This window comes from Blennius ocellaris (genome assembly GCF_963422515.1).
Source record: "Blennius ocellaris genome assembly, chromosome: 3".
NCBI lineage: Eukaryota > Metazoa > Chordata > Actinopteri > Blenniiformes > Blenniidae > Blennius > Blennius ocellaris.
The window spans coordinates 21,506,595-21,534,261 of NC_137652.1; the positions used below are offsets into that span (position 1 = coordinate 21,506,595).

At 40.9% G+C, this 27,667-nt stretch overlaps 1 protein-coding gene across 3 annotated transcripts in view; it reads left to right on the top strand.

The window, feature by feature from the left end:
* The window catches only part of LOC308146811 (glutamate receptor 2-like), a gene marked incomplete at both ends in the record, with an annotated part of 50,937 nt that extends 23,586 nt beyond the window's left edge, over positions 1–27,351 (top strand). The window contains 11 exons of one of the 3 annotated variants that reach the window (XM_080518740.1): positions 254–358; positions 441–548; positions 2,829–2,892; positions 3,022–3,164; positions 3,607–3,822; positions 5,080–5,234; positions 5,605–5,803; positions 6,929–7,176; positions 13,853–13,967; positions 17,509–17,643; positions 27,217–27,351. In XM_080518740.1, the coding sequence (XP_080374866.1) occupies positions 254–358; positions 441–548; positions 2,829–2,892; positions 3,022–3,164; positions 3,607–3,822; positions 5,080–5,234; positions 5,605–5,803; positions 6,929–7,176; positions 13,853–13,967; positions 17,509–17,643; positions 27,217–27,351 (1,623 nt within the window). Of the gene's footprint in view, positions 1–253; positions 359–440; positions 549–2,828; positions 2,893–3,021; positions 3,165–3,606; positions 3,823–5,079; positions 5,235–5,604; positions 5,804–6,928; positions 7,177–13,852; positions 13,968–14,714; positions 14,830–17,508; positions 17,644–21,716; positions 21,888–27,216 lie in introns of those variants that run through there. The other 2 variants (XM_080518739.1, XM_080518741.1) reach the window with 2 other exon arrangements.
* Between the last annotated feature and the right edge of the window lie 316 nt (positions 27,352–27,667).

Consider the following 27,667-nt stretch of genomic DNA (forward strand, 5'->3'; position numbering starts at 1 on the left):
AACTTTTGAAATGCACAAACCTGCCCGAATGTTTTCAGATTTTTCTTTTCTTATCTATGGCTGCTTACTGAAATTATACACAATTATAATGAACATACGCTTATTACGCCAATTGACATTCTGCTAAATCAGCCTCCAAGTTTCTGAAAATCAGTGACAGTTTGTTTCAAGTCCCCCTGATTATTGTGTCTATTTTGCCATTTTTATCATGTAGGGTGGAGTTTAATGTTTGGGTGCCTGTGTATGTTTTTAGGTGCGTGTCGATGGGTTAACTGGAAACATCCAGTTTGACCAGTACGGGAAGAGGATCAATTACTCTGTGACCGTGATGGAGCTGAAGAATAACGGGCCTGTGAAGGTACCGGCAGCATGACCAAGGACACGTAGGCACGCGGCTGTGTGAAATGACCTGTGATAAATATGTGCGTGTACTCTTTTAGATTGGCTATTGGAATGAAGTGGATAAGATGGTGGTGACCAAATCGGACCTCTATCCGAACGACACAATGGGCATGGAGAACAAGACGGTCATCGTTACAACTATACTGGTAAAGCAAGGATCCACTTGTTTCTTATCATACGCAAGCAAAATGCTAAAAGAAGTTAGATAATATTTCAAACCTAAAACATTTACATGTTAAATTAGGTTCAGCTTCTTGTCTGTTTTTTTTTCGAACGTAAAAAAAAAAAAAAAAACGACAAAAATCTTTCCTGGCTTAATTAGATGAATCTTGTGGGCCTGTTTTACAGCGTTCCTGAAGTGTATCATGGTTAAGTTCCTTATCTGACGTCCTGAATCTCTCCGGTGTGTGTTGCCAAAGATTTCAAAATAAGATTTGCTCATGTCAAAGAAAGCCAGATTAAGACACTTTGTAGAATGTAAGATCTGGGGAACTGCCCCATGACTTTTGGTTTTTGGTGAGGACTGGTGTGTCTGTCTGTATTTGGTTTCACTGTCGCTGACTTTTGGAAAATCGGAGATTGAGGAGGGGGTCACGGGGCCCTCTAATCACACATCACACAGAATAGGCACTACTAACATGTGAACATATTGAACCTGTCTCCACAGAGGTGAGATGTATGTCTGTCGTTGTGTCCAGTTCATCAGAGGTTTACATATACTGTATGGGTTGTTTCTTTCACCGGCTTGAACAGCTCTGAAGCTCAACCTTCAAACGCACTTTCACTTTCATTGATTTTCAAGATAAAGCAAAACAGCTCAGCAAAGAGCTCCCAAAAAGAAATTGTGGCCCTTCAAGAGTTCGTCTGACTCCTGGAATGCAGTTACAAACATTTAACATTCATAGATACAAACCAGTTCGCAGGTATAAACAATAGAAAGGTCTACATATTTCTGAAGAATATTGTGTCCAGAAATAAATGTACCTTGTTGTGCAAAGCTCAAATAAATCCCACAACAACAACAACAAAAATCCTTATGAAAAAGCTGCAGTGTATGTAACTGTATTTTTTTTTTTTTTAAATCAGGAAATTATACTAAAACTGTGCACAAGGTCATACATCAGTCAGTCAGAAAAATAGGACCACTAACAGGTGAAAACTGGACTGGAGACTCTCCTGCAGCACTCTGCAGTCCCCAGAGGTCACTATTAATCAAAATGTTCAAAGATGGAAAAGGGCTGAAACAGTGAAATGGTCATGTGCAGCGTTGAATCAGTGATGCACTTGGGCAGTGGAGGCTGGCCGGTCTGCTCTGATCCAACAGATGTGATCCCCCAGCAGCTCAAACTGCTGCAGAAGTCCTGATGGGTGCTGATAGGAAGGTTTCAGAGTAAACGTTTCATCACAGTCTGTTGCACAAGAAGCAGTCAGGTTTCCCCCTCCATCGACCCTCAGCCTCTGAACTGGACCACCGAGCAATTGAAAGAAGTGGCCAGATCATCAATCACAGAGCTGGGGGGGGGTTGGGGGTGGAGCACCTGACACCAGGGTGAATGATGGAAAGAGAGTGAGCTTGTGGTGGGATGCTGTGGGCAACGTTCTGCTGGGAAACCTACAGTACTGCTCAATGGATTTCTCTTCTATAGCTTTTTTTTTTGTTGCTGGTTCAGCACCTGCTAAAACAAAGCTTGTCCCAAACAGCTCATCCAAATAGAAGATGAGCACTGACTTATCCTTCAATGCTTTAACAAAAATGGCTGAACAACGGTTTACTGAAGGTATTTGGAGCGACCATTAAAAAAAACACTGTTCTTCTCAAGATAAGGAATCGGAGGACAGAACTTAGATTTTATGAAAACCTTTGACTTGGGAATACAATAAATACTTTATGAGCCCTGCGCAGAACAGAAGTGTAAACTGGGAACTGTTGTAACGTCTGCCCTCTGGGAAGAATTTCAAAAACCTTTAAACAAAAGTGAAGTATTTTGTTTTTCATTCTATCTCGACATTTCTCTTTACTTTCTGTTTACTCCCAAAAGGCTTATTTCTGTATTTTTCTTTTCTTTTCTGTTCATTTTTTTTGTCACTGTAAGCTGGTGGAGGAAGTTTTATAATCTTGGTGCCAAACAACATTTTTTTTCAAAATGCTCCACAAGTTATTTTCTAGTCATGTTGTGGTGAAGGTTGTCTTGTGTTATAAATCACACTGTAAGCACCACGGCGGAATCCCACACAAGGAAGAGATTATTATTAAAGCAAAGGCTTTACGTGTGTGTGTGTGTGTGTGTGTGTGTGTGTGTGTGTGTGTGTGTGTGTGTGTGTGTGTGTGTGTGTGTGTGTGTGTGTGTGTGTGTGTGTGTGTGTGTGTGTGTGTGTGTGTGTGTGTGTGTGTGTATGTGTGTGCGTGTGTGTGTGTGTGTGTGTAGGAAGCTCCATATGTGATGCAGAAGAAGAATTCCGAGGAGTTTGTAGGCAATGATCGTTATGAAGGTACGTCGTGATTTTCTGCTTAATCCGGATGGGTATTTTATTTGGATGCATATTTAGGTTTAAATCTTTTGGGAACATTTTTTCCACTTCCTTATAATAAGATGGTTTGTTTTTTTCAACGGATGTCAGGTTACTGTGTTGACCTTGCCGCCGAGATCGCAAAGCACTGTGGTATCCGCTACCAGCTGAGGATTGTGGGAGATGGGAAATACGGAGCAAGAGATGCAGAAACAAAGATCTGGAATGGAATGGTTGGAGAGCTGGTCTACGGGGTAAGAAACAGGCACTGTCTCGTCGAGTTTAACCTTTGTGAGGAACGTGTGCATGTCGGGAATATCACTTATCGGAGGAAGTGCAGTGGAAGTGTCTGCAAAGTGTCCCAGTGCTGCGATGACAAATATCAACATCCACATAATCTGTTGGAAACTCAACTCATTTATGTTTATTGATTATCTAAATGAATTTTAATATCCATTCTTAAAGGAGTGTTTGTGCTGCCAGGATAATTAGAGTCAGCGCAGAGAACATGTTTCCCTCAGGATGTGGTGATAAACATGCTTAATATTTCATAAGAGAACATGTTTTTGAATCCATTTGGCAGCAGGTGAAGCCTCATCTCTGCCTTTCAGTTTCTACTCAGCTTGACTTTGCCAGAGGCCTCACAAACAATAAGAGTTGGATCAAACATGTTTCACTCTGTTTATTCTCCTACAGAAAGCAGACATCGCAGTCGCTCCCCTGACCATCACTCTCGTTCGGGAAGAAGTGATCGATTTCTCGAAGCCTTTCATGTCTTTGGGCATCTCCATCATGATCAAGAAGCCACAGAAATCCAAACCAGGAGTCTTCTCCTTCCTGGACCCTCTGGCCTATGAGATCTGGATGTGTATTGTGTTTGCCTACATTGGAGTCAGCGTGGTTCTCTTTCTGGTGAGTGAGCCTGTTCATAAGCACTGACCTGCCCTGGTCTATGTTTCTCAGTGTGTTTACGCAGTCGTGGTCGAAGTAGACACACTGTCAATTCTTTGCTCACTCATTTTGTAATGGATGATGTGTTTGGTTTTCTTCATATTTTTGAAGAATTATAGTCTGGTCCTCTAGGGTAAAATAAGCGGCTCTGCAGGGTTTGCGATTGGCCAGATGCTGCAAACCCCATCCCTTTTATGCAAGCGCACATTGATCCAATGGGATAAACCTTGGTTGAATTGCTGAGTTAATAAGGAGCTTTGTAGTACCGCTCATTAAGGATTGCAGATGTCTGGGTTTGTCAATCCCGATAACAGACAGAAATCCCAGATATGTTCAAACGTCTGAATTCTAAACTTTCTTCAGTGGTTCGTCATAATGAAAGACCAAAGATACTGTTGTTGTCATATATGATGTTATGGTGTTCTTGTGGATGAAATGCAGATTAATGTTTAGATTTATCTTAAGAAGGAGCTTTACTGGATGCATCAAACGTGTTTTTAGACTGTGAAATGACTGGAAAGCTATTCTGAGCTGAAAGATGTCTGGAAAGCAGTGGGAAGGTAGACAAAAGCTTCAAACACTCTTGTGTTTACTCTCTGCACCAAGTGCTTCTTCTTGTCTTCTTAGTCTAAGAAAAGACTCACTGCACCACCTAGTGGTACAAAGTGGTACCATCAAACTGATTAAAAACCATGGGTCCATTTCTGCACAATTATAAACTGGTAGATGTCGTGCATTCATAGTCCCGTGTCTCTCTTACATTGGCATGGTTGTTGACCTCTGTGCCCTGTAGAGGGCAGTGCTCATTTTTTAGCTTCTTTGACCCAATGTCCAGATGAGGTAATCGTAAATATGCCTGTATCCATGCACACATTCGCTCTCTCCCAAGTTCTGTTGTTCTCTTTGTTCCCTTCGCTGGTCACACATGCGCAATACTGCTCAACCCGGCCCCCACAGGTCATCAGTGGTATTACACTGCTGTGCATCTGCAGTCTTCATGGAAGCGTACCATATTGCACGTGATGAATGCAGAAGACTGAAAGAAGGCTTTGCTTTTATCTGTCTGAGTATTTAACGTATATGGGCCCTACTTCCTCACTGTTCAGTTTTGTCCCTCCGCCTACAATTTGTGATAATATTTTTGCTTTAGTTTGTGTAATTTCACATGAAGCCATATGTTTGCATATGAAGAGACATGTTCATGCTGCACTGCTATAGGTGTCCAGGTTCAGCCCCTATGAGTGGACACTGGAGGAACCAGAGGATGGAGCTTTGCCCCTGACAACAGAGTCGACCAATGAATTTGGCATCTTCAACTCCCTTTGGTTTTCACTGGGTGCTTTCATGCGACAGGGTTGCGATATATCACCAAGGTTAGTAATGCAGGTTAATTATTGTTTCTGTTCACTCCAGATTGTTTTAACACTGCAACGGTTGCCAAGATGTTACACAGAGGAGTTAGAGTTGTTCAGGCTACAGCCCAATTTATTTGGACGAGTAAGAAGAGTAAAAAACATTATGCATATCATTTGAGTAGCAACTGAACACATGTCTCATCCTTTTAGTGTTTTGAGCATTTAAAGAAGATATACATAACAGTCAATAATATTATCAAATTAAAATAGTACTATGACGAGTTTAAATACTGAACTAATTGATTAGCAAATAAACGTGTAATGGAAGCCATGGGGCTGCATTAAGAACTGATCGTGTGTGTGTGTGTGTGTGTGTGTGGGTGTGCAGGTCTCTTTCTGGACGTATAGTGGGGGGCGTGTGGTGGTTTTTCACTCTGATCATCATCTCGTCATACACTGCCAACCTGGCTGCCTTCCTGACTGTGGAGAGAATGGTTTCTCCCATCGAGAGCGCTGAAGATCTGGCCAAACAGACAGAAATAGCCTACGGGACACTGGACTCTGGATCCACCAAGGAGTTCTTCAGGGTATGGAGTTCCTCTGGGACTCGTTAACATATTTGGTGTTGTTTGAGGCCTCGGGTCTGCAGGGGACATCTATAACTTTCTTAATATGCATGCTTATAGTTGTTCAGGACTTCGAGCTATTGTGTGCCAGATTTGTTGAATGTCAGTTGGAGCACTCACTGCAGCGTCTAGTCTGTCCTCAGCCCAGCGTAAAGGCTGCTCGTAGTTGGCGGTTCATGTCTCTTTATAGCTCTGGATGTAAGTATGTTCCTCTGGTCTCTGATCTGGTTACACAGCTATGGCCTCCGTTACTGGAACCTTCACTAGGAACTGCATTGACCTGCATAATCTACATTCTAATGATATATCAAGATTGTAGTGTGCATGTTAATTAGGTTTATAAAACAATGAGGTACAACCTCATCAAGTGTTTACAAGAGGAAATCGGACACACTTTATCTTGCTTTCCATTTATCGTTCCATCTACCAGTGTTGCCACCAGCTGATTTGTCTTTTTGTGTTTGACTGAGGACACTAAATTCACTCACTACACCACCTTGAGGCTTACATTGGTATTGCAAGACTGCAAAAGCTAGGTGATTGGTTAGTTAGTATGCTAACTGCAGTGCATAATGTAACTCGACAAGATGCTGAGATCCTGTTTTTTTATGTGTATTTTTTATTTCGTGTTTTCAATAAAAATGCTTCAAATTCTACCCGAGAATATATAAGTGGCAGTACACTGTGTAACCCTCTATGGCGCATGTTACTTCAGCATAATATACTTACATACAGCGGTGGAATATATTCACTGGTGTTGAAAGGCAGAGAAAAATCATGGCTTTGAATTTGCGCTAGGCCTGTGTGTGAAGTTTGCATGTTCTCCTTGTGCATGCATGGGTTTTCTCTGAATTGTGTTTTCTCCCACAGTCCAAAATGTGTATAGCTGATCACTTGTTGACTTAAAATTGGCGATAGACGTGAATGTCATTGTGTGCGGTTGTGTTCTATGCTCATAGTCGTCTCAAATTGGTTCCAGCACCTTGCAACCTTGAACCGGAGAAAACACTTTAGAAGATGGATGAAATGTAGCTCAGATGCACAAACTAAGAACTACATCATGACATGTGTTGATCTATTTTCCAGCGCTCTAAAATCGCCTTGTTTGACAAGATGTGGCAGTACATGAAGTCGGCAGAACCCTCCGTCTTCGTCAAGAAGACGTCCGAGGGCGTCCTGCGCGTGAGGAAGTCCAAAGGAAAGTATGCCTACCTGCTGGAGTCCACCATGAACGAGTACATCGAGCAGAGGAAACCCTGCGACACCATGAAAGTGGGGGGGAACCTGGACTCCAAAGGCTACGGCATCGCCACGCCCAAAGGATCCCCATTAAGGTGGGTGGATCAGTATAACAATGCTAGCCAACCTGCACTGCCATGTGCCATTCACACTACTAACCTGCTGCCTAGCATACTGTCCCTCTCCCCATTAGCACACTCCTTATCTCCCACACGTTGGTAACTGCTTTGTGCTTCGGCGAGTGGATTCGGACCTCCTCTCACTCGGTGCTCCGAAGCCACAGATCGGGATACGCTGGCCGACCACCTGTGACAGCACTCAGGTGGTCGCCAGACATTGAAAACAGCCCATCATGGGGAGTGTGTAGTCCCGTCCCAAGCCTCAGTGCCAGTTGGGTCTTGCAGTATGCGAGTGTGATGAATGGTTCATGGCGGCTTATTCGTTGTTATAATAATCCACCTACCCTGATGACATCATCTCCGTGGTTTGTATTTTCTCCATGGTTACCACCTCTGACCAACGGCTAGTGGTGGTTGCCGTGACGATTGGGGGAGGGACTCTTGAATTGATTTCAGGTCTTAAAGATTACTTGTCAGATATTGTCAGGATGCATTGTATTCATGATAATGTTGGTATTATGTCGTCTCTTTTCGTCTAAAAAAAAAAAGAGATATCATGATACAAGGATGGCTGTGAAACATTCTTGGCCATCTCTTCTTTTAAAGTTATAGTCACGTTTTTTTTTCTAGTGAGGAGTATTTATCGCCAGGTTTTTCTACAAATGTAACGACCTGGCTCTTTAAGACCTGGATCAAGGGATTGTTATTTTGTGATTTAAAGTGTGTATTTATGAGTGTGTGTGTGTGTGTGTGTGTGTGTGTGTGTGTGTGTGTGTGTGTGTGTGTGTGTGTGTGTGTGTGTGTGTGTGTGTGTGTGTGTTAAGAGCTGTTAGTCACCAAGTTTGTATCTCATTTCTGTGTCTTTCCAGCGCTCTGCAGATGGCTTTATGCTTTTGTTTGCCCTATGGTCTCTCTCTCTCTCTCTCTCTCTCTCTCTCTCTCTCTCTCTCTCTCTCTCTCTCTCTCTCTCTCTCTCTCTCTCTCTCTCTCTCTCTCTCTCCCTCTCCTGTGTTGCTGTATTTGTCATTTGACTCTGAAAAGTTCACTTTATCCTGCACAATCTGTTTAATCCTGTTTGCAGTATGTTTGTTAAATTAGCCATTAAAGCTGCATTAAGCAATATTCAAACAAAACGGTGACACTAAATTGACAACAAGTCGTTAATACCCACCAATATGAACTCGTGAGTGTGAAATGAGCAACATAAACAGTTGATATGATACTTTATCCTGTACAAAAAAAGTTTGTAATAAGAGAATTTGAAGCATTTAGCATTACTGAAGCTGTTGTCTCCCATGAAGGGCAGCTGTTACTGTTTCACTAAACTTCAGATGTAACTTCAGCTAATATCCAGATTATGGAGCATCTTTCTCTAATAACCAATGTAACTTTCATTAAACAGTGCTGACAGTTCAAGACAAAAATAATATTTTGTTGTAAATGTAAATGGTTATATCAGCAGTATTGATCATTTTGTTTACTGATGTATATAGCACCATAGGTCAGCATTACAAATCTTGATGGGAACTTGTTTAAAAATGCTCAGAGGCAAACTGCTTCTATTTTATTCTTTGCAATCACTCAGATGAAAGATACACTCTCAGGAAGAGCTCTTAAATAGACAAAGGGTTTGTCAAATTACAAACTCCTGGCAACTTTTAAAAAAAAAAGAAGAAGAAGATGACGTTTTTTACCATCCACAGTTCTTTATTGAAGTAAAAAATATTGCTTATTGCAGCTTTAAGTTAAACCTTTGATACATCTACTGTATGGTTGCTTTTGTTGTATATAGTCATGGTAGAACCAGAGACATATCTCAGTTTCTACAACTTCAAAAAAAACAAGGCTTAATTTGAACGTAAGTACAGTTTGAATGATAAGAAAAAAAACAGTCCTCCTTCTCACGTCTCTGCTCCTAGCATGATAGTATGGTTTGTTCCCCTTTTTCAATCAAAGCAAATGATCCTTGACATGTTTGTCAGTGGTGAGTTCAGTTCAGACCCTGAAAGGAAAATTGAAATCCTTTTTCACATTGGGGAAATTGGCAATGTTCATATTGTAATAATGAAAACTGGGATCAAATCTGTTGCAATTATCACGGCTGACTAAAATCTGGGGTGAACTGAGCCCACACCTGATGTGAGTTACATTTTTACATCACATAACATACAGGATTCTTTCGAGGACATTACCCTCCATTCACCACAATATGACACATCAGGTTGATTTGATGTTTGCTCCACACACAAAAGAACCAAACACCCCTCAACACATTAACACCTGTTCCACCACCTTCTCATCCTGCCATTACATCATTGCCCTTGCTGCTGGATTGTCTCCGTTTCCTTTCCAAGAGTTAACCGACAAATCGATGATATTGATAAATGTAGTATACGTATTTCAAAGACTCCTGAGATGAGAAGGAGCCACAAAGACAAAGCACTTGTATTAGTTTCAACTGATTTTCAGCTCAAGTTAGAGAATGTAACTAATTAATTCTGCCACACAGTGAAGGTCTTCATCAGGCTGCACAATCTAAATAGTAGTGCATAATTAATGCTCTTACATCTAACTAAAACATATGGCCTGCATACGTATACAACCCCAGTTACAATCAACATGGGACAATGTAAACGGAAAGAAATTAGGTCCAAATCATTCGAATCCCATGTTTGATTAAAGAAAAACCAACGTTTATAAAACTTGAGAAATTCTAATATTTAGAACTTGGTGCAAGCAACGGAAAAAGTTGGGACAAGTGCATGTTTACCACTGTGTGTCATTTCATTTGAAGCAAGGCAGTGTCGCAAGTTATTTTACTAATGTCACGTTCACGCCACACACTTCACCGGAGCCGGTGTGAACGGTCCCCTAGAGTCTGATCCACATCAGGGACGTGAGCTATGGTCCGCTTCAGAACGTGGGTCTCGGTTCACATGCAAATGAACTGAGTTATCTATCATGGACAGGGTGAATTCATCGGGGACTATCAGCGGGCTTTCCGTCAGAAGGAGCCGGAGGACGTGACGTAGACCGCAGTGCATTCTGGGTAGTAAACCAACAAAGCTATCGGGGCAAATCCAAAGAAGCTACATTTGGAAAGTAAATTGTGGGCAGATGTGAAGTAGTGTGGAAGCGGTAGTGAGGAAGCCTCTCATTTATATCTGGTCTGAAGAGTATATCTCGGGGTGGTTTGTGGCTAAACACAGCCATGAGCTAATCAGCCCCTCGAACAGACATTAGCTAAAGGGGTGGGATTTCCAATCCAGTCCGGACCAATCAATTTTCCATCATACTTTAATTTCTCTCTGGTCAGTGATTCGGCTGTTTCTATTGCGTGGCATTGTCTATGAGCTTTGTCTCCTCTCAAACATGCAGCGTGAAAACAATCCAAGCCAAATGAAGGTGTGAACAGCACACCTTGTGAATGAGTCCCAGGACGACGGTGTTGCTGGAAAATACGTCACACATAACCGTAATCACTGCACACTGTGATTCAGTTTAGGAGAATGCACTGGTCTGAGTTATACAGTCTTTAAACTTTCCAATTTCCCCCCCAAAAAACTGTGGAAAAGAACCTGGACATCCTGCCTGGACGTCTCCAGAGCCTCATAGCGGGCTGAGCAGACGATACCGTCCAGCACAAACTGGATTACTCATAACTGCACAACCAGGCCAGTTTGCAGAAGTGGTAGCAACACAATCACAACACAACACAAAGTGGTGAGCCTGAAAAGCCTGATACAAAGAAGTGTAAACAGTCTGTGTCAGGACTGGTCACATGTGATTGGATCACCAGGTGTAAACAGGCCCTGAAATTCACGATTGGCTTAAGTTGAGTGCAGTTGGGAGTTTTTCCACGCATGTCGCCATTTTCCAGAGTCACCGACTCGTCCCTGATACTCTTCAGATAACATCATCGCGTGTTTATTTGTTTATGCTGAGAAAACTTTAATCTTGAGTGGAAAACCTTCCACCAAATATCACAGTTAGTTGAGGGATATGTGTGTTGCGTGACTTTTTTTTTTCTTGTACTTGTCTCAACTTTTCACAAATATGTTGCTAAAATCAACTTCCCTGCTAATATGTCCAATGTAATTTTTTTCTAATACCTTAGCTTTTCACAGATTCGATAGACTGTATAAAAGCCTCCTACTGTACTTAAGTGTGCAGGAAAGCTCTTGATGATGGAGAAGAGCTGCTCAGCAACCTAAATTATAATACTTTCAACAGGGAAAATATGTGCACAAGCACCAGCAAGTGTCTGACTTCGCTCTTGTGCTGCTCATGTGGGACAAATCAAGAGTATTTTCAGAACGAGCACAAGTTAAGACGCTTCAAACCCTTTGAGATGTTTAAAAAGGCGCTCTGATATGAGGCGTAGCGAATCACACTGCCACATGGTCGTGGAGATGGAAGACAACCAACAAGGCTGCTAAATGTCTGCTTCATTAAATAAGATGCAGACTCGTCTTCCTGCTCTTTTAATGGACACTCCCAGTTACTCTTGATGTAATCACGCAATCATTTGCCATCATCCCGACTATTACACCAATCTGAAGGTAATAGCCTCATCTTCACCAGCAGCTGATTCATCCTGGAAGGGATTTACTGAGCGGAGGTTCACTGGATCCTAATGTTTACAACAGAGTTTAATGAATAGTGGCAGCAGAGTGCAATGTAGGCCAGGTAGTTCTGGCTGTAATGGAACTGATGAGCTATATTTATATGTTCATGTGGCTGGGCTTTGATAGCATTTCATAAAGTCTGGTTCTAGTTGTGGAATCTTTTCAAATGTCTCATCGAATCTCGTTCTGAGTTTAACATCTGCAAATGACCTGAAAGGCGTTATAATTCTGCCCTGGAGATGTGAGAGGGAGTCTATTAAAAAACACTTTACGTGATAATAAAGTCCGTCGAGCAGCTCAAGGACTTTATTTATGTATATTGCGGTCAAAAACTTTGGCTTTTGGTGGATGTTTTTCACATGACTTGTCATAATAGACGGTCTCGACGCTGCAAATCACAAAACCAGCAGAAGTACTTTCAGCTCTTTTCTTCTGTGATTTAATCAGCTTCATGATTTGGGGCTAAAATATGTTAGCATCAACAAGGAAGGTACATGTATTTCTATTAGTTTTCAAGCAGGGGGAAATGTATATGAGCCATCTGTTGTGGAAACACAACATAGCTTCAGTTTTGGTTCTTGCTTAAGGCTTAAAAACAAAAATTGACAAATGTCCTTTGCTTCAGCGATGGTAAATTATAAGGTGTTTGCCTATATATGATCCCAGTAGTGGCAGGATTGCATCGGTGCAAAGCATAAGATAACTATTAGGAATGTTTTTTTATATATATATATATATTTTATATATATATATATATATATATATATATATATATATATATATATATATATATATATATATATATATATATATATATATATATATATATATATATTTAAATAAACAACTTCTGGTCTGTCTTGTTGATGCATTCTATATGAAAGTTCATTTGGATATTGTTGAGTTGCAAATATTGCAGTTTTCAAAGGGACTGGTGTTCCTAGTTTAACAGTTAAATAAAGACAGTTTTACAGTTTTGCTTTATCTAAATTCTTGAAGTCTAAACTATTTCAAAATATTGGATATTTTAAAAACTGTGCACAGTGTTTCATTTTGTGCCTGTTTACATTCTGGAGCTTTTGTGTCACAATTTAAACATCTGTTGAGTCAATTTGACCTTGCAAACTTGATAGAAAGCCATTTTACAAAGAAAGTCATGGAGAACAACTTGGCTTTCCCATTTCTACAAAGTAGCACAGGATTAATAGTCTGTTGAGGTTCTTAACATCCCAAACTCTTTCTGAGGCGTCAAATGTTACCAGGAGCATCTGAGAGGTGCTCAAAGTTAGATTTGCACATGTCAAAGGTAATCATTGATTGATGAAAATAATGGAAGCTTACTCAATAACGACAAGATATCTAATTTTAGTCAATATTTGCATATTTGATTTTTCACCTGGAGATAAACTCAGTAAAACAGCAAGTCATTTTAATTTATTTATGTGAGTTGGTTTTTTTGTACCGTATGAAGATTGCTCAAATTCTCTGTATAAAAAAACCCATTAAGATACAGATTTATTTTTTAATTTGTTGTCATGCTGGAAAATATGGGAAAGGAGCCTGTTTGGTGCCTGTATCAGGTCTAGAGTGTCGAGCAGACAGGCCTCACTGTGAATGTTTCAGAGATGGATGTGGGGAATCCCAGCCTTTAATGGGGAGGGTCCAGCACTTTTTCTTTTTTTTTTAATAACACTTAAGACAGAAGTGATCCGATGAGACATGTGTCATTATTGACAAACTCCAAGCAGCTACCAGAGCCCAGTGCCTGCTGATCTACAAGTACATGTAAGACTTGTAAATATCTCAGCCCTCATAGTTCCATGTGTGTCGTGCAGACCGAGCATAGATATTATCGCATGTTAACTAACACTCTGGAAACAGGAGTCTGCTGCCCGCAGACAGAGACGCCTCGCGGCTGCTTGCATTGTGTTGATGTTGAGACGTGAGGCTGCTTAACGTGCTCACCAGCAGGACGACTGACTCTGACCACGCCTGAACTGCTAACAGCCACTGTGTTCATGTAGAAATGCGGTGAACCTGGCGGTGTTAAAGTTGAACGAGCAGGGGCTGCTGGACAAACTGAAAAACAAGTGGTGGTATGACAAGGGAGAATGCGGCAGCGGAGGAGGGGAGAGCAAGGTTAATACACACACACACACACACACACACGTGCGCGCACACACACGCACACACAAACGCATTCGTAGAACACAAAGGTCAAACTGAGCTATGAAATGTGAAAAATGTCAAGAAGCAGCACAGTTACAACGCCGCATGTGAGCACAGACTCCAGCAGTGGTAATGCCCAACACACACACACACACACCCACACACCCACACATACGCAGTAGATCGAGAGGAGGCTGATGAAAACTGTGAAGCAGGTAGCGTCGCAACCTGTGCTGCTTCTTCCCGATGTGTTGCCCCCTGTTTGGTTGAGGTCAGGGTTAGGGCAGATTTAAGGGCCAGACCAGGGTCAGGTGACCTCACACCAGATAGCAGCAACAGTGCAGGAGAAGAGCCGCGGATAAAGAGTTTGTCCAAACTCTGTTTATCTGCGGCTCTGGCCTGAAGGAGTACTGCTGCTGACAAAGCAGAACGGCTTTTCACTGAAGCGCCTCTCACTCTCTGTCGCAGAGGCCAAACACAGGGACCCAGACTGGACAGACTCCAGAGTCTGTGCAGAACCCTGTAAACTGAATTTGGTCTCATTCCTAAAAATCCCCTTTAACGTTCAGTTTTAATGTAGAATATTAATGGCGGATGAAGAAAAGAGCCGCTGGCCATCCCTTTCTTGGTCCCTGAACCAGAGTGTGAGAACCGCTGCCTCATTAATAACATAAGATAACATTGATAATGATGTTATTTATGTTATTCCCATTGAAGAGTGCCAGTAAACCTTGCCGTATTGAAACTGAATGAGCAAGGGACCCTAGACAAGATGAAAAACAAGTGGTGGTACGATAAAGGAGAGTGTGGCTTCAAGGACTCCACCAATAAGGTTAGTTTTATGTCTGTTAGTGAATTCAACACACTGTCTGTTCATACATTTAGCTTTGGCACGGTAAGCTTATGCAGCGGAGCTCATATTGTACACGCTAGTTTATGTCATGTCCTGGTGGAAAACACACCGACCACAGTGTCCCGAGGACAGACCAGCTCACTCAGGTCTTTTCTTAAAATGTCTGTTGGATCGTCACTTGTGTCAGTCCGTCTGTCCAAATGTTTGTCTGTCAGAAGTTTACTCAAAATGGTTTAATCAAAGTAAATTAAGGCAAAGAAATGGAGACTAAAGTGTGGCAAAGTGACTAACCTCTCAAAAAATGTTTAGTTTTTTTGACCCATGTATAAAATCTCCATAATAAGTGACACAATGAAAAATGACATTTGTTGTTGTTGTTTTTATGATTAAGACCCATTAAAAAAAAACTGAATAGTTTCAAGTAAAAGGTGAGAACAGTGACTGTTTTAATGTTAAGTTATTGATAGATGAAGCATGTGCTGTTTACAATGGAGTGCAACACAAAACACATACAGCACATCACAATCCTTCATGTACAACACAAAATAGACACATAGAGCATAACAGCAATTAATCAAGTTATTAGAGGGATAGGAAATAGAAAAGAAGATAAATAGATGGACTTTAGTCTGGTTGTAGGTAATTAATGTCACACAAGTTCGGTTTCAGATTTTAAGCTCCATTAATATCATAAGTGAGTTAATTACACAGCAAATTCCGTATTGCACTGATGTGTAGGTTATAAAGCCTGTGTCATATAATGTTTTAACTACCAGATGTGAACGAGGGGCCAATCCAGCATGGAAGTAAGAAGCCTGGTCTGCTGTGATGCGCAGCATCAGGTTAATGTTGGTCTCAGCGCTGATTAATGAGACGGATCAGGACACTGGTACATCGTTTATACTTCTGCAACAACATGTCAGTTACTAAATAAACTGCTGCTTGCAAACCTCTGCCTTGCCTTTTGCAGACCTTGGGTTACAGATGGTTTTCAGTTTTTGCATAACTAATTGCATACGTATATTAAGAAGCAAAAAAAACTCTTAAAGGCCTTGCGATGTTTTATAAACTACACATCAGGTCTGATCTACTAATATCCAAATATATCCATGCATCATGTAAATGTATGGAACTTTTGGTTTGCATGCGTTTTGCAGGCGATCGATTAAGAATAACAAGATGAGTAACATCACGCGCAAACAGTCGTTTTCAAACGAGCCTGCAGAAAATGTTTTCCGTGTTTGTTTTCTTCAGTTTGCAGTGAGCTGCCGCCAGCACGAAATCAAATGTGATGATATGGAATCCGAGGGAGTTATTGAACGTGTCAAAGTGTTACAGCAAATCAATCTGAATTTAAAAAATGCAGGGGAAGAACGTAATCTGGTGCAAAGTCAATACAGTGGGGGAAAGACCCAAGGAGACGTACGTAGATTTGATTGGCCAGTTGAGGAAATGCATTTCATCCATCAATAACAGCAGCTTCTCCACTGAAAGTTTGTGCCCATTTTTACTTGCACAGGCTTTTAGTAGAAGAGCCACTTAAAGTTTTATGCTTACACTTTAAAAAAAAAGGCTGTTGTGAAATCTTCTTATCTCTCAATGACTCCTAGAAGAAAGTCACGCCTAATTATTAGTTTCATTCCCTGTATTTAGCGACTGAGCAGTGTGAATCCTTGAAACATGTCAATGTCGGCCAGGATGTTTTGAATGTTTTTAAATGTGTTTAAATGTACTGCGTCAACTCGCCTGTGTCTGTGCTGTCTTTAGATCTTCTCTGTTCAGTCTGAGCTCAGGTCAGATGAGTCTGGGGACAAATATCTTATTGACTTACAGTTTGAACGTTGTTTAGCTATTAAATAAAGACTACACCAACACTGTGTGTGTTTGTGTGTATGCATGTGTGTGCACATGTCATTTTGATTTTGAATTTTGTCCAAAATCCATGTTTGAGGAATTCTGTGTTGTGGAGGCATTTCAGAAAGTCGTCATGTTTCTTAGTCAAAGGACGGTGACGTGATATTTATTTTTTTCTTTCTTTAACCTGCTGTTTGGAGTTATACTGTACATCGTTAATCTGTGGGTCACATAGCTAACTCATCACTATTCAAGAAAATCAATTTCCAACACACACATTGTGTTAACTGCATATATTAAAAGGACAAGACTTCAACTTCCTGGAACCAAGCCAAGCCTCACTGTATCAGTGGTATTTTCATCTATCCAGTTAACTCATGTTGTAACAACATGTAAGCTCAAGTCTCAATTTAAAAGCTTGTAGACGTGTGAAGAAATCCAGAGATTGATTGATGTCACTTGGTCATATCACATGACAATAGCAATGTACATCAAATATAGATACAGTGAGTATTACAATATCATGTCTTCTTGTCTCTATGTATTTTTTTTTTTTTGCGCATCCTTACATTTTTTCAACTTCTACAACAAAGCTGAGATTTTAGTAAAAGCAACAGAACCACAACATGCACATCACTGATGAAATACTGAAGATAGAAATATGTCAGAAATGTCTTTTAGATGTTGTTATTATTAGGAGGGGGGGGGGGGGGTTAGACAAAACAATACATGCAGCTGACCAGCTTTAAAAGACAGCAATACTGCATTGACTGTTTGTGTGTGTATGTGTGTGTGTTTGTGTAGGAGAAGACCAGCGCTCTGTCTCTTAGTAATGTAGCAGGAGTCTTTTACATCCTGGTTGGAGGCCTGGGTCTGGCCATGATGGTGGCTCTCGTAGAGTTTTGCTACAAGAGCCGTGCTGAAGCCAAAAAAATGAAGGTATGGTATCTTTTTAAAGACTGATTCTGGTTTTTATCATATTCTGGGTCTAGATTTCTCATGTTTTAACACACTGACATCACTGGTAAGGATGTGAGCATGTTGTCGATATTAACCTCTGCTGTTCTCGGCTGATTAGATATGCAACAATGTATTTTTGTAAATGTCCTTATGACGAGCATGTTCCCTGTGTGGAGGAGCCACGATACGACAAATCAATACTGTTATATATAGTATGGATTAGAAGAAACTGGAGTGTGTTTCGATAACATTGTGCATCTCTAACATACTCTCACCAAAAGTTGTTTGTAATGTGACTTTGTGTGATGAGATTGAGATGTGATTGGTAATCAAACCAGAATCCATGTGTTGTACTATTGTATTTTCCTCCGTGTGAAGTGAACATTGTTGGTTGAGTTGAGTGTTGCATGCAAAGCAGAAATGTTGCGTGAACAAGCTCCTCCCAACATTCACATAAGAGAAACACGACATTTATTAAATCAACACAGTCAATCCTGTTTTTAGTTTTAGCTTATTTAACTCGAAAAACAGTGCAAATGTGAAAGACAGTTTGTACATGGAGTATTGTTTTTTAATGGCAGATATGAAACATGTAAATCAACCACTCAGTCCACGATCAGAGGCTTTGAAAATAGGAAAAAAGAAGTGGGAAAACAAATCTGGTGAGGAGACATGAATTAATCATACAAAGATCCCAAATAGAATATTGAAAGACAGCAAATAAATAGTGCAACTATTAAATTGTAAAGTTTTTCAAAATATTGATATATTACTGTGAAAAGATTAAGGGACTATGGAGAAAATACCTACCATTAATAAAGAACGAGGCTGAAAATTGATTTGAATTTGCTCTGATGTTCGAACCCAAAGTGAGTTCTGCAGAGGTGAACTGTGTCACTGCGTGGCCACGAAAATCATTGTCAACTATGTAGCTACAAAAAGAAGTTAAAATGCGGCTAAACCAAAGAAGACACTGTAACTGGGGAACGAAGGGATGTCATTGCCTTAAAAGAGTCTGATTTCCTTTAAAGGTTCCATATTATGCAATTAATTTCCTAATGGTTTTCTAACAGTAATCTGTGTCCCCATAGCCTATATTTGAGGCCCCAGAAATGAAGAAAGTCTGTCTTCTCCCTCACTTGTTGCTCCACTTTTGAGTGAATGTGTGCTCATACAAGATGATCAGAGATTGTGACGATGTCCTGCAAGGAAATAACCACTCCCTCTGGTAGTGATACTCACTCTGACCCTCAGGCAGGGAGATAAAAACCCTCCAATGATAGAAAGAGGAGGAATCTAATGATTACTTCTGGCTCAAATTCTGTTTCAATCTGGTTGAATCAGCATTTCTACATGACATAGCAATAAATCCACCATAAACATCGGCACATGGTACCGGAAAGCCTTGTATCTTTCAGGGTTGCCAGATCTGACTCGCTGTTTTCAGGCCAAAACACAACGTAAAAACCCACCCACCTCTAAATACCAGCCTGGATCTCAACTTCTTTAGAAAGTCATAATAAAGCCATAAAACACACCATAAACACATAACTGCACTAAATAAACAAAAAGGAAAAGGAAACACAAACAGGCTCCCAAACAAGCCCAACTGAGTGGCAATCCGCCCGACCTGGCAACATTGATTTTTCTCCCTGAGACGGGCCTGGAATAGGAGTAAACGCGCAGACACAGAAACAGCCTGTTCTCAGAACTCACTAGAGGGACTGTTTGACTGCCTGGAATTCAAGACCAAGGCTGGATTTGGGGAAATACACTTTGAATACAATGCTGTTGGCCCTCTGACACCTCTGTGAAATTTGTAATAGAACTGTATAGTATGGGACCTTTAAGATGAGCTGACAGAGTTAAAAAGTGTTCAGAGAAGAATCAATTTTGTCATTCTCATTGAAAATCATGGGTGCTTTTGTCCTCCGGGTTAATGCGTTTTCAACAGTGACATTGTCACCTGAGAATGTTTAATTTATGTTTCATCATCCAGAGTAGTTTAGTTTCTTTTCATTGCATTTACTCTTAAAACCCAGTATTTTCTCTTGCTTCACAGATTTATTAACTCTTAACTAACTTTGATACCATGTGGGAAACAGGAATGTGAAAGCTTTTTAAAGACATTCAGTGAGAATTTCTAGCCTATTTGCAGATTTTCTTTTCAATCATCACCTTTAAATACAATGTGATTTTGGCCAGTTTTACACCATCCAACAGATTTTTAGTAATGTTTAGATTTTCAAATTGTTCCAATCTATTTCTAATTGATTTACTTGTATATCCAGGTTGTCTAATGTTAACTTGAGGAAAGCTGCTGACTGAAAGGAGTCTTTAAGAATTAATTTCAGTTAATTAGCTATAATTACTGGGTCATTTAGCAACACGCTGACTTCACACAATCCATGTTCAGCGACTAAACTAATCTGACTGGTCAGTCCCTGGTGATGTTGATGAAACAAACCTGCAGCTTCCCACTGTAAATAAACGACCACAGGATCCTGTGAATATATATACATACATCTGGTAGATAAAAAATCTTCCACTGGTTTCATAATCAGCATGTTTTTCCAGCACTGCAACATAAAGTCATGTGAAAATATTCGATCGCAATCTTGAAAAAGTGCTTTTCGCAACATTCCACCGTCGTTTCAACAATCAAATAATATCTGGTAGTGATTTCTTTGAGTGTCTCAGCAGAATTATACCTTCATACAGGAACATAGTTTCTAAAACACCTTTCAGAGGAGGAAACAGGCTGTCAGTGTGTGGAGCCAGCAGCTCGCCTCCTGTGTTGCCTTACTTTTTCTGGATGTGGGGGAACTTGTTTGGTTTCTCTTCAGCTCGCTGAAGTTGCAGATGGTGCCTCAGCCGGAAGCTTCAAGTTCAGACTCACTTTTCACAGCTTACCGCGCCTTTCTGTCAGCCTCCAGATGGGCGGCAGCTGATCACTTAGGTTTTATTTCATTAAAGTGTCCAGTGCAGACACACACACACACACACACACACACACACACGCGCACATGCAGGATCCACTCCAGGATGTTGTGTTCAAATGTCTTTGGATCTTCTTATTATTGTGCTTTTTTGTTGTGCTTCCTGTTGTGTGGAATATGCTAATACTTTACATTTTTTTACATTTATGGCGTCATGTGCTCTGACTATGCTGTTTTCGCTCTCTGGGTGTGTTCACACTTGGCAGGTGAGCTTCGATGAGCAGCTGCTGTGCATCATTAGTTAAATCTCGAACGCTGCCATCAAAGTCCTAAAATTAGCAGTCCGGTCCACTTCCAAATGAGGACATAAGGAGGCTCTATTATCATTCAGTCCAAAAGCAAAAGGAAATGTATTTAACATGTATTTAACACTGATGGTAAAGAAAAGCAGCGAGGGGGAAAAAAGAGAGACAAGGACTTGCACATAAGTTTATTGGATTTCCGTGTCATTTTATTGAACACAGTGCAGTTTACACACGTCTACAATCATCAAACAGAAGACAGGACAGACATGTTGCACAGCAACAGACCAGTCAGAGTGAGGCAGAAGCATAAATCTATACTATACACAAAAAAAATACTCCCAGAAAAATCTGAAAAAAAGGACAGGACAGGAAATCTGAAAGGACTGAATTGTAGGGTAAAGGAATATAACAAGAAATGATATATTGTTGAAACACAAATACAGAATCCTAACCATTAAAAATGTGCAGTTGGTTTAGTTTTTCAATTGAAACGAGATCTTTTTTTTTTTCCAACTCACTCCTCTGGAAATCGCACAAGTGTGAACACAACCTCACATTAAGCAACTGCTATTATCTTCTTTTCCAACATGCCATTGAGGCTCAAGGCTGCTCTCTCTCTCTCTCGCTCTCTTGCTCTCTCTCTCTCTCTCTCTCTCTCTCTCTCTCTCTCTCTCCTTCTGCTGTAATGCACACACATATGATTTGGCTTCTGCACTTTGCTTTCCACCTCCTGCTGTCGCTTGAACCAAGAATCAGAGCGACACACGCGGCTGCCGACTGTAACGATGACTTTATTTTTGTTGTAAAGGTGGCAGCCAACACCTTGTCGTCACCCCAGCACACAGGAAACTACACACACACTCTGTCTTCTCCTCAACACGCCCCCAACTTCAACCTGCTGTCCCCCAGCCACCAGCCAAACTACGCCACCTATAAAGAGGGCTACAACGTTTACGGCATTGAGAGCGTCAAGATCTAACACGGGTAGGAGAGCGATGATTGATGGCTAAAACTGTCCTCACCTCACAGTCATAGACAGCGACTGACGCTTCAGTCCTGATTGGTTTGATGTGACCTTTCAACTCCAACAACAGCTGCATTCATGTTATCGGTGGATGAGATAGTTCAGCTGCTCTTTGAGCACAAAACATCCGTCGATGTTTTTGGATGAGTTATTAAACAGCCAATTTCAATGTTCCATTCATGCACTGCTGCTTGTATGCATTCAGAGGTTAACTAAATGCTACAGTAGCTCATGACACCATCTGATGGTGGAAGGTGGAATTACAAGTCAGAACAATTTTTTTTTTTTAGCTGATTAGCTCACAAGCGTCAGTATCTCTGCAGGACAAAACAATTCAACCGTTGTAGTTGAGTGGATGAGTGGTTAGCATTCTTCCCCCCCTGGTTCAGTTCACGATATGGAATTTTTCTATGTGGAGTTTTCAGACTTCTACCTGTGAGGGACTGAGCTTAATCTGGACACACAGATTACTCCCACAGTCTGAAAAGCATGCATTTGAGGCTGATTAGTGACCCGTAGGTCTGAATTCACGTGTGTGTGCATTTCTTTATGCGTTTGTCCTGTGATGGACTGAGATCCGTCCAGTGTGTATCTGGTCCTCACTCATAGCCAGCAGCAATCTGCTCCACCAAAGGTCACCTTCATTTAGAAAAGAGCTGAAAAATATGAAAATATATTGACGGACGGCGAGTTAGACAAGTGCTATTAATTTGACTCTCGTGATGTGCAAAACGTCATGAAATGGGTGGTGGAGAACTGAAGCCGATCGCAGCTGACGAGTGAATTCAGGTGACGGATCAGCCCTCCAGCACAGGACGAACAGAACCAGACATGCACACGTTCATACTGTAAAACGTTCCGTTGCCGAGTCCCCAGGGTACAGATGTATATGGCCATTCCAAGCTCACGGGTCTTTACAGTATTAAAATCAGCGCTGCAGTGCAGCACACTTGACTGGCTGGATCCGGCTGGAGCAGGCTCAGCTTCCTCTCGGTCGCCCCTCCTGGTCCAGCCAGCGTATATTATTATATTGCAGATACGTAAGTGGTGCGATGTGATTAGTTAATGGGCGCCAGGACGGCGTGCCCTCCCAGCTCAATCAGCTCAATCCCACAGTTCTCTGCTGCTGCAGCAGAGCTCAACTCCACCGTCCTGAGGTAATTTAGGGTCACCAAGTAGCCTCAATAGAATGTTTATGGACGAGCGGGAGGAAAGTTCAATACCCAGTGAAATCACACAAACATCACTCAGAGATGGACACAAAACCACGGCTTTGTGGAAAAACCTCTACATCACCTTGATCCACAAATGTGTTATGAATATAACACCAGTTTTGTGATTCTGAGTGAAAATCTGAGAACATTTTATTGAGGTTTGTTTTGTTCAGTACAGATTTTTGATCGCCCAAAAAGGCCCAATACACAAAACTAAAGTAGTGTAACGAAGCTCGTTATACAAATCAGAAGTATTTACATAATGCCTGGTATTTGCTCAGGGCCAATGAGCTATAAATCACAGGCTGCGGATTGCTCCTGGGCCATAGTTTGAACTGCATTACTGCAGGTCACACTAAATATGTGTTCTCCACCAAGCCGAGCTTTTCGAAGAGCTCCATTCTCAATTAATAATTTGGAAACTTTATGTTTGAGACTGACTGAAGGGAAACGTGGAGTTGGACACCGGAAACCACAGCTAAAGTCAAATATCCCACCCGGGACATTTTCTTTTTTGAACCAGTGAAATAAAGGTGAAAAACTCAATGTGAGTTGTCCTATGAACCGATAAAATAATGCCTCCATAGGAGTGACCAATGACACCAAAGCTCTCTCCAGGCTCATCTTTACCTGCTCAATGACTTGTCTAAAAGCAATAAATGACCTTTTGTTCTCATTGCAAGGATAGAAAACGTAAAGTAAACATGAAGAAGGACTAAAAATTAAATGCAGCTCTTAGAGTAAAGTGCGATTAGTGGTCACATTGCACCGGGGCCCTGCTTGTTTATTCATGGTTGTGATGAATAAAGGAGCCGGGCGGCTTCGCCAAGGATGATGTGAATGCAACAGTTGTTGTAAAGAAACCACCAGTAACACGAGTGTGTGTTAAAGCTGTATATGACTGTGAAACTCCTTTCCTTTGTTTATTCATCACCCAGCAGCTTGCTCACGTCCCCCATGCCTTTTCCCTCTCCTCCAACACTCCGTCCTCCTGTCCTCCTGTCCTCCCCGCTCTCCTTCTTCACCTTCTCGCCTCTTCCCGATTCTTTGTTTTCTTCTGTTGTCTGTTCCTGAGTGGTTTTCCTGTTTCTCCTGCTCCGTTCTGCCTTTATAGCCAATCATCCTCTTTGATTAACCGACTCATTGGTCAGTCACTCTCATGTGTCCTAATGTCAGCTTTTTATTGAGCAGCCCCATGGTCTCTTTTGAAAGATGAGATGGTTTTGGGCTGGCAGCAGCTTCACGAAACACGTTAAATCTAAATCTCGCACTGTTTTAGTACAGCATGAACACCTGCAGTTAACTTTTCAGGGATAAACGTCGTAGGAACCCTGACTGAAGGCCGTGTTGTGATCGGAGTTACTTCACCGGAAATAAAGCGAAACGAGTTACTCTGAAACTCTAGCCTTGCTTGTGTCGTCTTCCCCAAAAACGACGTCTTACAAATGTGCATAAAGCATTATAGTGATGCTGTCGGCGCTGTATGGGTCAATCTAATGATTCATAAGATTCAGCTGAAACTATATCAGATAGTGGAGAAAGATTTTCTATAACCTGGCTGTTGGATTAAATTACATAAGTTACTGGAACAAAGATGCTCTATTATCTTGGTATCATCATGTCTTAAATGAAAATTTGAGATAATCAACATACACGTAGTAGGTCTTATTAAAAAAAAAAGAAGAAGCTAATGCATTAAAGCTGCTATGGATCAAGGCTAAAGCTAATCAGACGCAATTCATGTTGCTGTCAGGAGGACTGAGTTAGTTCATAAATAGGTAGTAAACAGAATTAAACATTTAAATGGTTAAAGTCACTCTAACAGAAAAAAATATTTAAAATAAAGCTCCTATAAATGGTAGGATCAGTTCTACACAAAGAATAAACCAATACATGAAAACAAGAGCATTTCCACTCGTTTCCACATATTTCCAACCTGCAGTTTCCCAAATCAATCACACCAAAGTCGATATGTTTACAAACAAACCAGAATTTGTATCTATCCAACAAAGACTACAGACTTTTTGATTATCTAGGAAATGCTAAAGAATATTACAAATGGGCAAAAGATTGCAATACTACTACATTATTGAGGTCTCACCAATTACCACTGATAGAATCATGAACGTATGCTCAATTAAAAAAAAAATTGTTAGAGAAATTGTTTTGTCTGAGTCCCTGTTCTCAGAGGAGTTTTTGTTGTGCAATAATTCTCTCATGCATTTTTGAAGTTAATGCCATACATGAATGTCTCTGCTACAAACAATCTGTCTTATTAGGTTTCCTCTTTTTCACATGTGACTAACTTATCTCGATTATCTCAGAGCGCACAAGCCTCAGGCTCCCTGTCATCTCTGCTGCCTCACAATTGGTTGGGAATCCCTCCTCTGTAGTGTCATCATCAGTCTCGTCCAGGGCTCTGAAACATTCATGACCCAATGAGACATTTTTCTGATTTTTCACTAAATCATATTGGCCTCGAGCCACAAAGCACGTTTAACCTTTAAAATGAGGATGACACAGCTTCTTAAGTTTCATATATACTGCAGTTTGGAAAGAAAAACTGTATCTTATGTTGTGTTTATGAAGTTTCAATTACAAACAAATGAACATTTTATGAGATTTTCCGCTGTTTTTGTACCAGAATAAAGAGGATTCATCTTTCATTTCCAGCATTTCTCATACAATTTTTACATTTTAGAATAGAATAGAATAGAATAGAATAGAATAGAATAGAATAGAATAGAATAGAATAGAAGGATTGAAGAAAGGAAGGACATTTTAATAATTTTATCTCCTCTAAACAGTTTCACTCGTTGGCTTGCTTGCTTGTAATTATGAAGCTTTTTCATCCTTTTGTTGTGTCTTTTTTCTTAAACCTTTTTTATCCGTGGGACAAAAGTAATTTTGACTCTGGTGTGTAAATCAAATAGAAATAAGGGTTTCAGAACCACCATCCAGCTAAAATACTTCCTGGCACACTGTCACCTGGTTGGTCGGGAGGTCCGTTAGTTTAACTTGGAGCTGAAGCCCTCCGGGCGCCACCGTCCATCATAAGACATAAAGTGAACTCATAGTTCGATTCAACATAAAGTATACTGACTGTTTGTGTTTATGTGAATGAGTTGGTCAAGATCCAACCTCAATAGATTCTAATGATGTGGTGGAAGAATCCATTTATCAGTGTTGAGGTATCGAATCATCATGATATCTACATAGTGTATTTGTTACAATGGTCCAGCCTTTGCTTTTTTTTAAATATGAACAGAAGTATGTGGGGACGTTTACTCTACCTAACGGGGAGTGTTGTTGGCTTACTGTGATCACTGCAGGTATATGCATCCATTTGGATTATAATGTCTTCATCTAAATACTTTACTCAATTACAAAAAATGTAAATGTACTATCCAGTTTTCATTGCACATGTTGCATGTCTTCACATAAATCTGTGACAGAAAGCTGATGGAGCTTTTGTTTGATGAAACACTTCAAATGAATCATGAATAGAAATAGACTTTTGCAGAGTCATACTGATGCTAATTCCCTTATCTACACAGAAACATGCAAACATGCAAACAGAGCATTAATCTAGTGATGGCACTTATGTAACTCTCCCTTTGCTGTGAATGCTATCAGACCAGGACGTTTTAGAAACTGAATAGCTTGACGTGATTTATTATTCCAAAAACAAGTTCCTGTACCAGGTTCATTACATTGCGACATTTTATTAAAATGTAATTATTACTCTCTTTATCAAATGAAAAAAGTAATTGTTTATTCTGCGAATGGGTGTCTGCGTGAGACGTGACTCCACCCCATCCAGTCTGGAACAAAAATGGAGGCGAGGCGAGACGCACTTCAATTTATTGACTTCATCAGAAAGCATGTGCTGGATGGAAGGATCCAGAAAGATTTTAGTTAAACACAGAACAATCCAATGAAAGTGGACTTTTCCATTCCTGCCGCTCTTGTGAAGGGGACGTTTATATTTGGTTCCTTTCAGGTTGGATTTACGCTCCGGGCTTCGTGCTGCTGCGAATGACCACTAACCAGTTTTTGTCTTTGTGCAGATGAAATTCACAGATGCTATGCGCTCCAAAGCTCGTCTGTCCATCACTGGATCGACCAGTGAGAATGGCCGCGTCCCAGTGGCTTACCTCCGTCCAGGATTACCCATGAGCCTCAGCATGACTGATCTGTCCTGACCACGCCCGAGCCAGTGCCTTACAGCCAATCGACACACATTCTCCCTTTCCTTTCCGACGAGTGGCCGGAAATGCTTGCCATCTCTTTTGGTGACGGATCACCGCTCACCGCGGGCCAGCGGCCCTGATTTCCAATTCGGAGTTTAGTCATTCATATCTCTCCGATGACTCCCGATCTCACTTTTTAACGTCCAGCCCGGAGAGACTGGACGGACGGACGTCCTTCTGACACGGCTGTCAGGCCACAGCAAAGACCTGCCCACCCACCCAGAGAAACATGGCTGCTCATCTCCCAACTCACGAAAAACAATCAAGC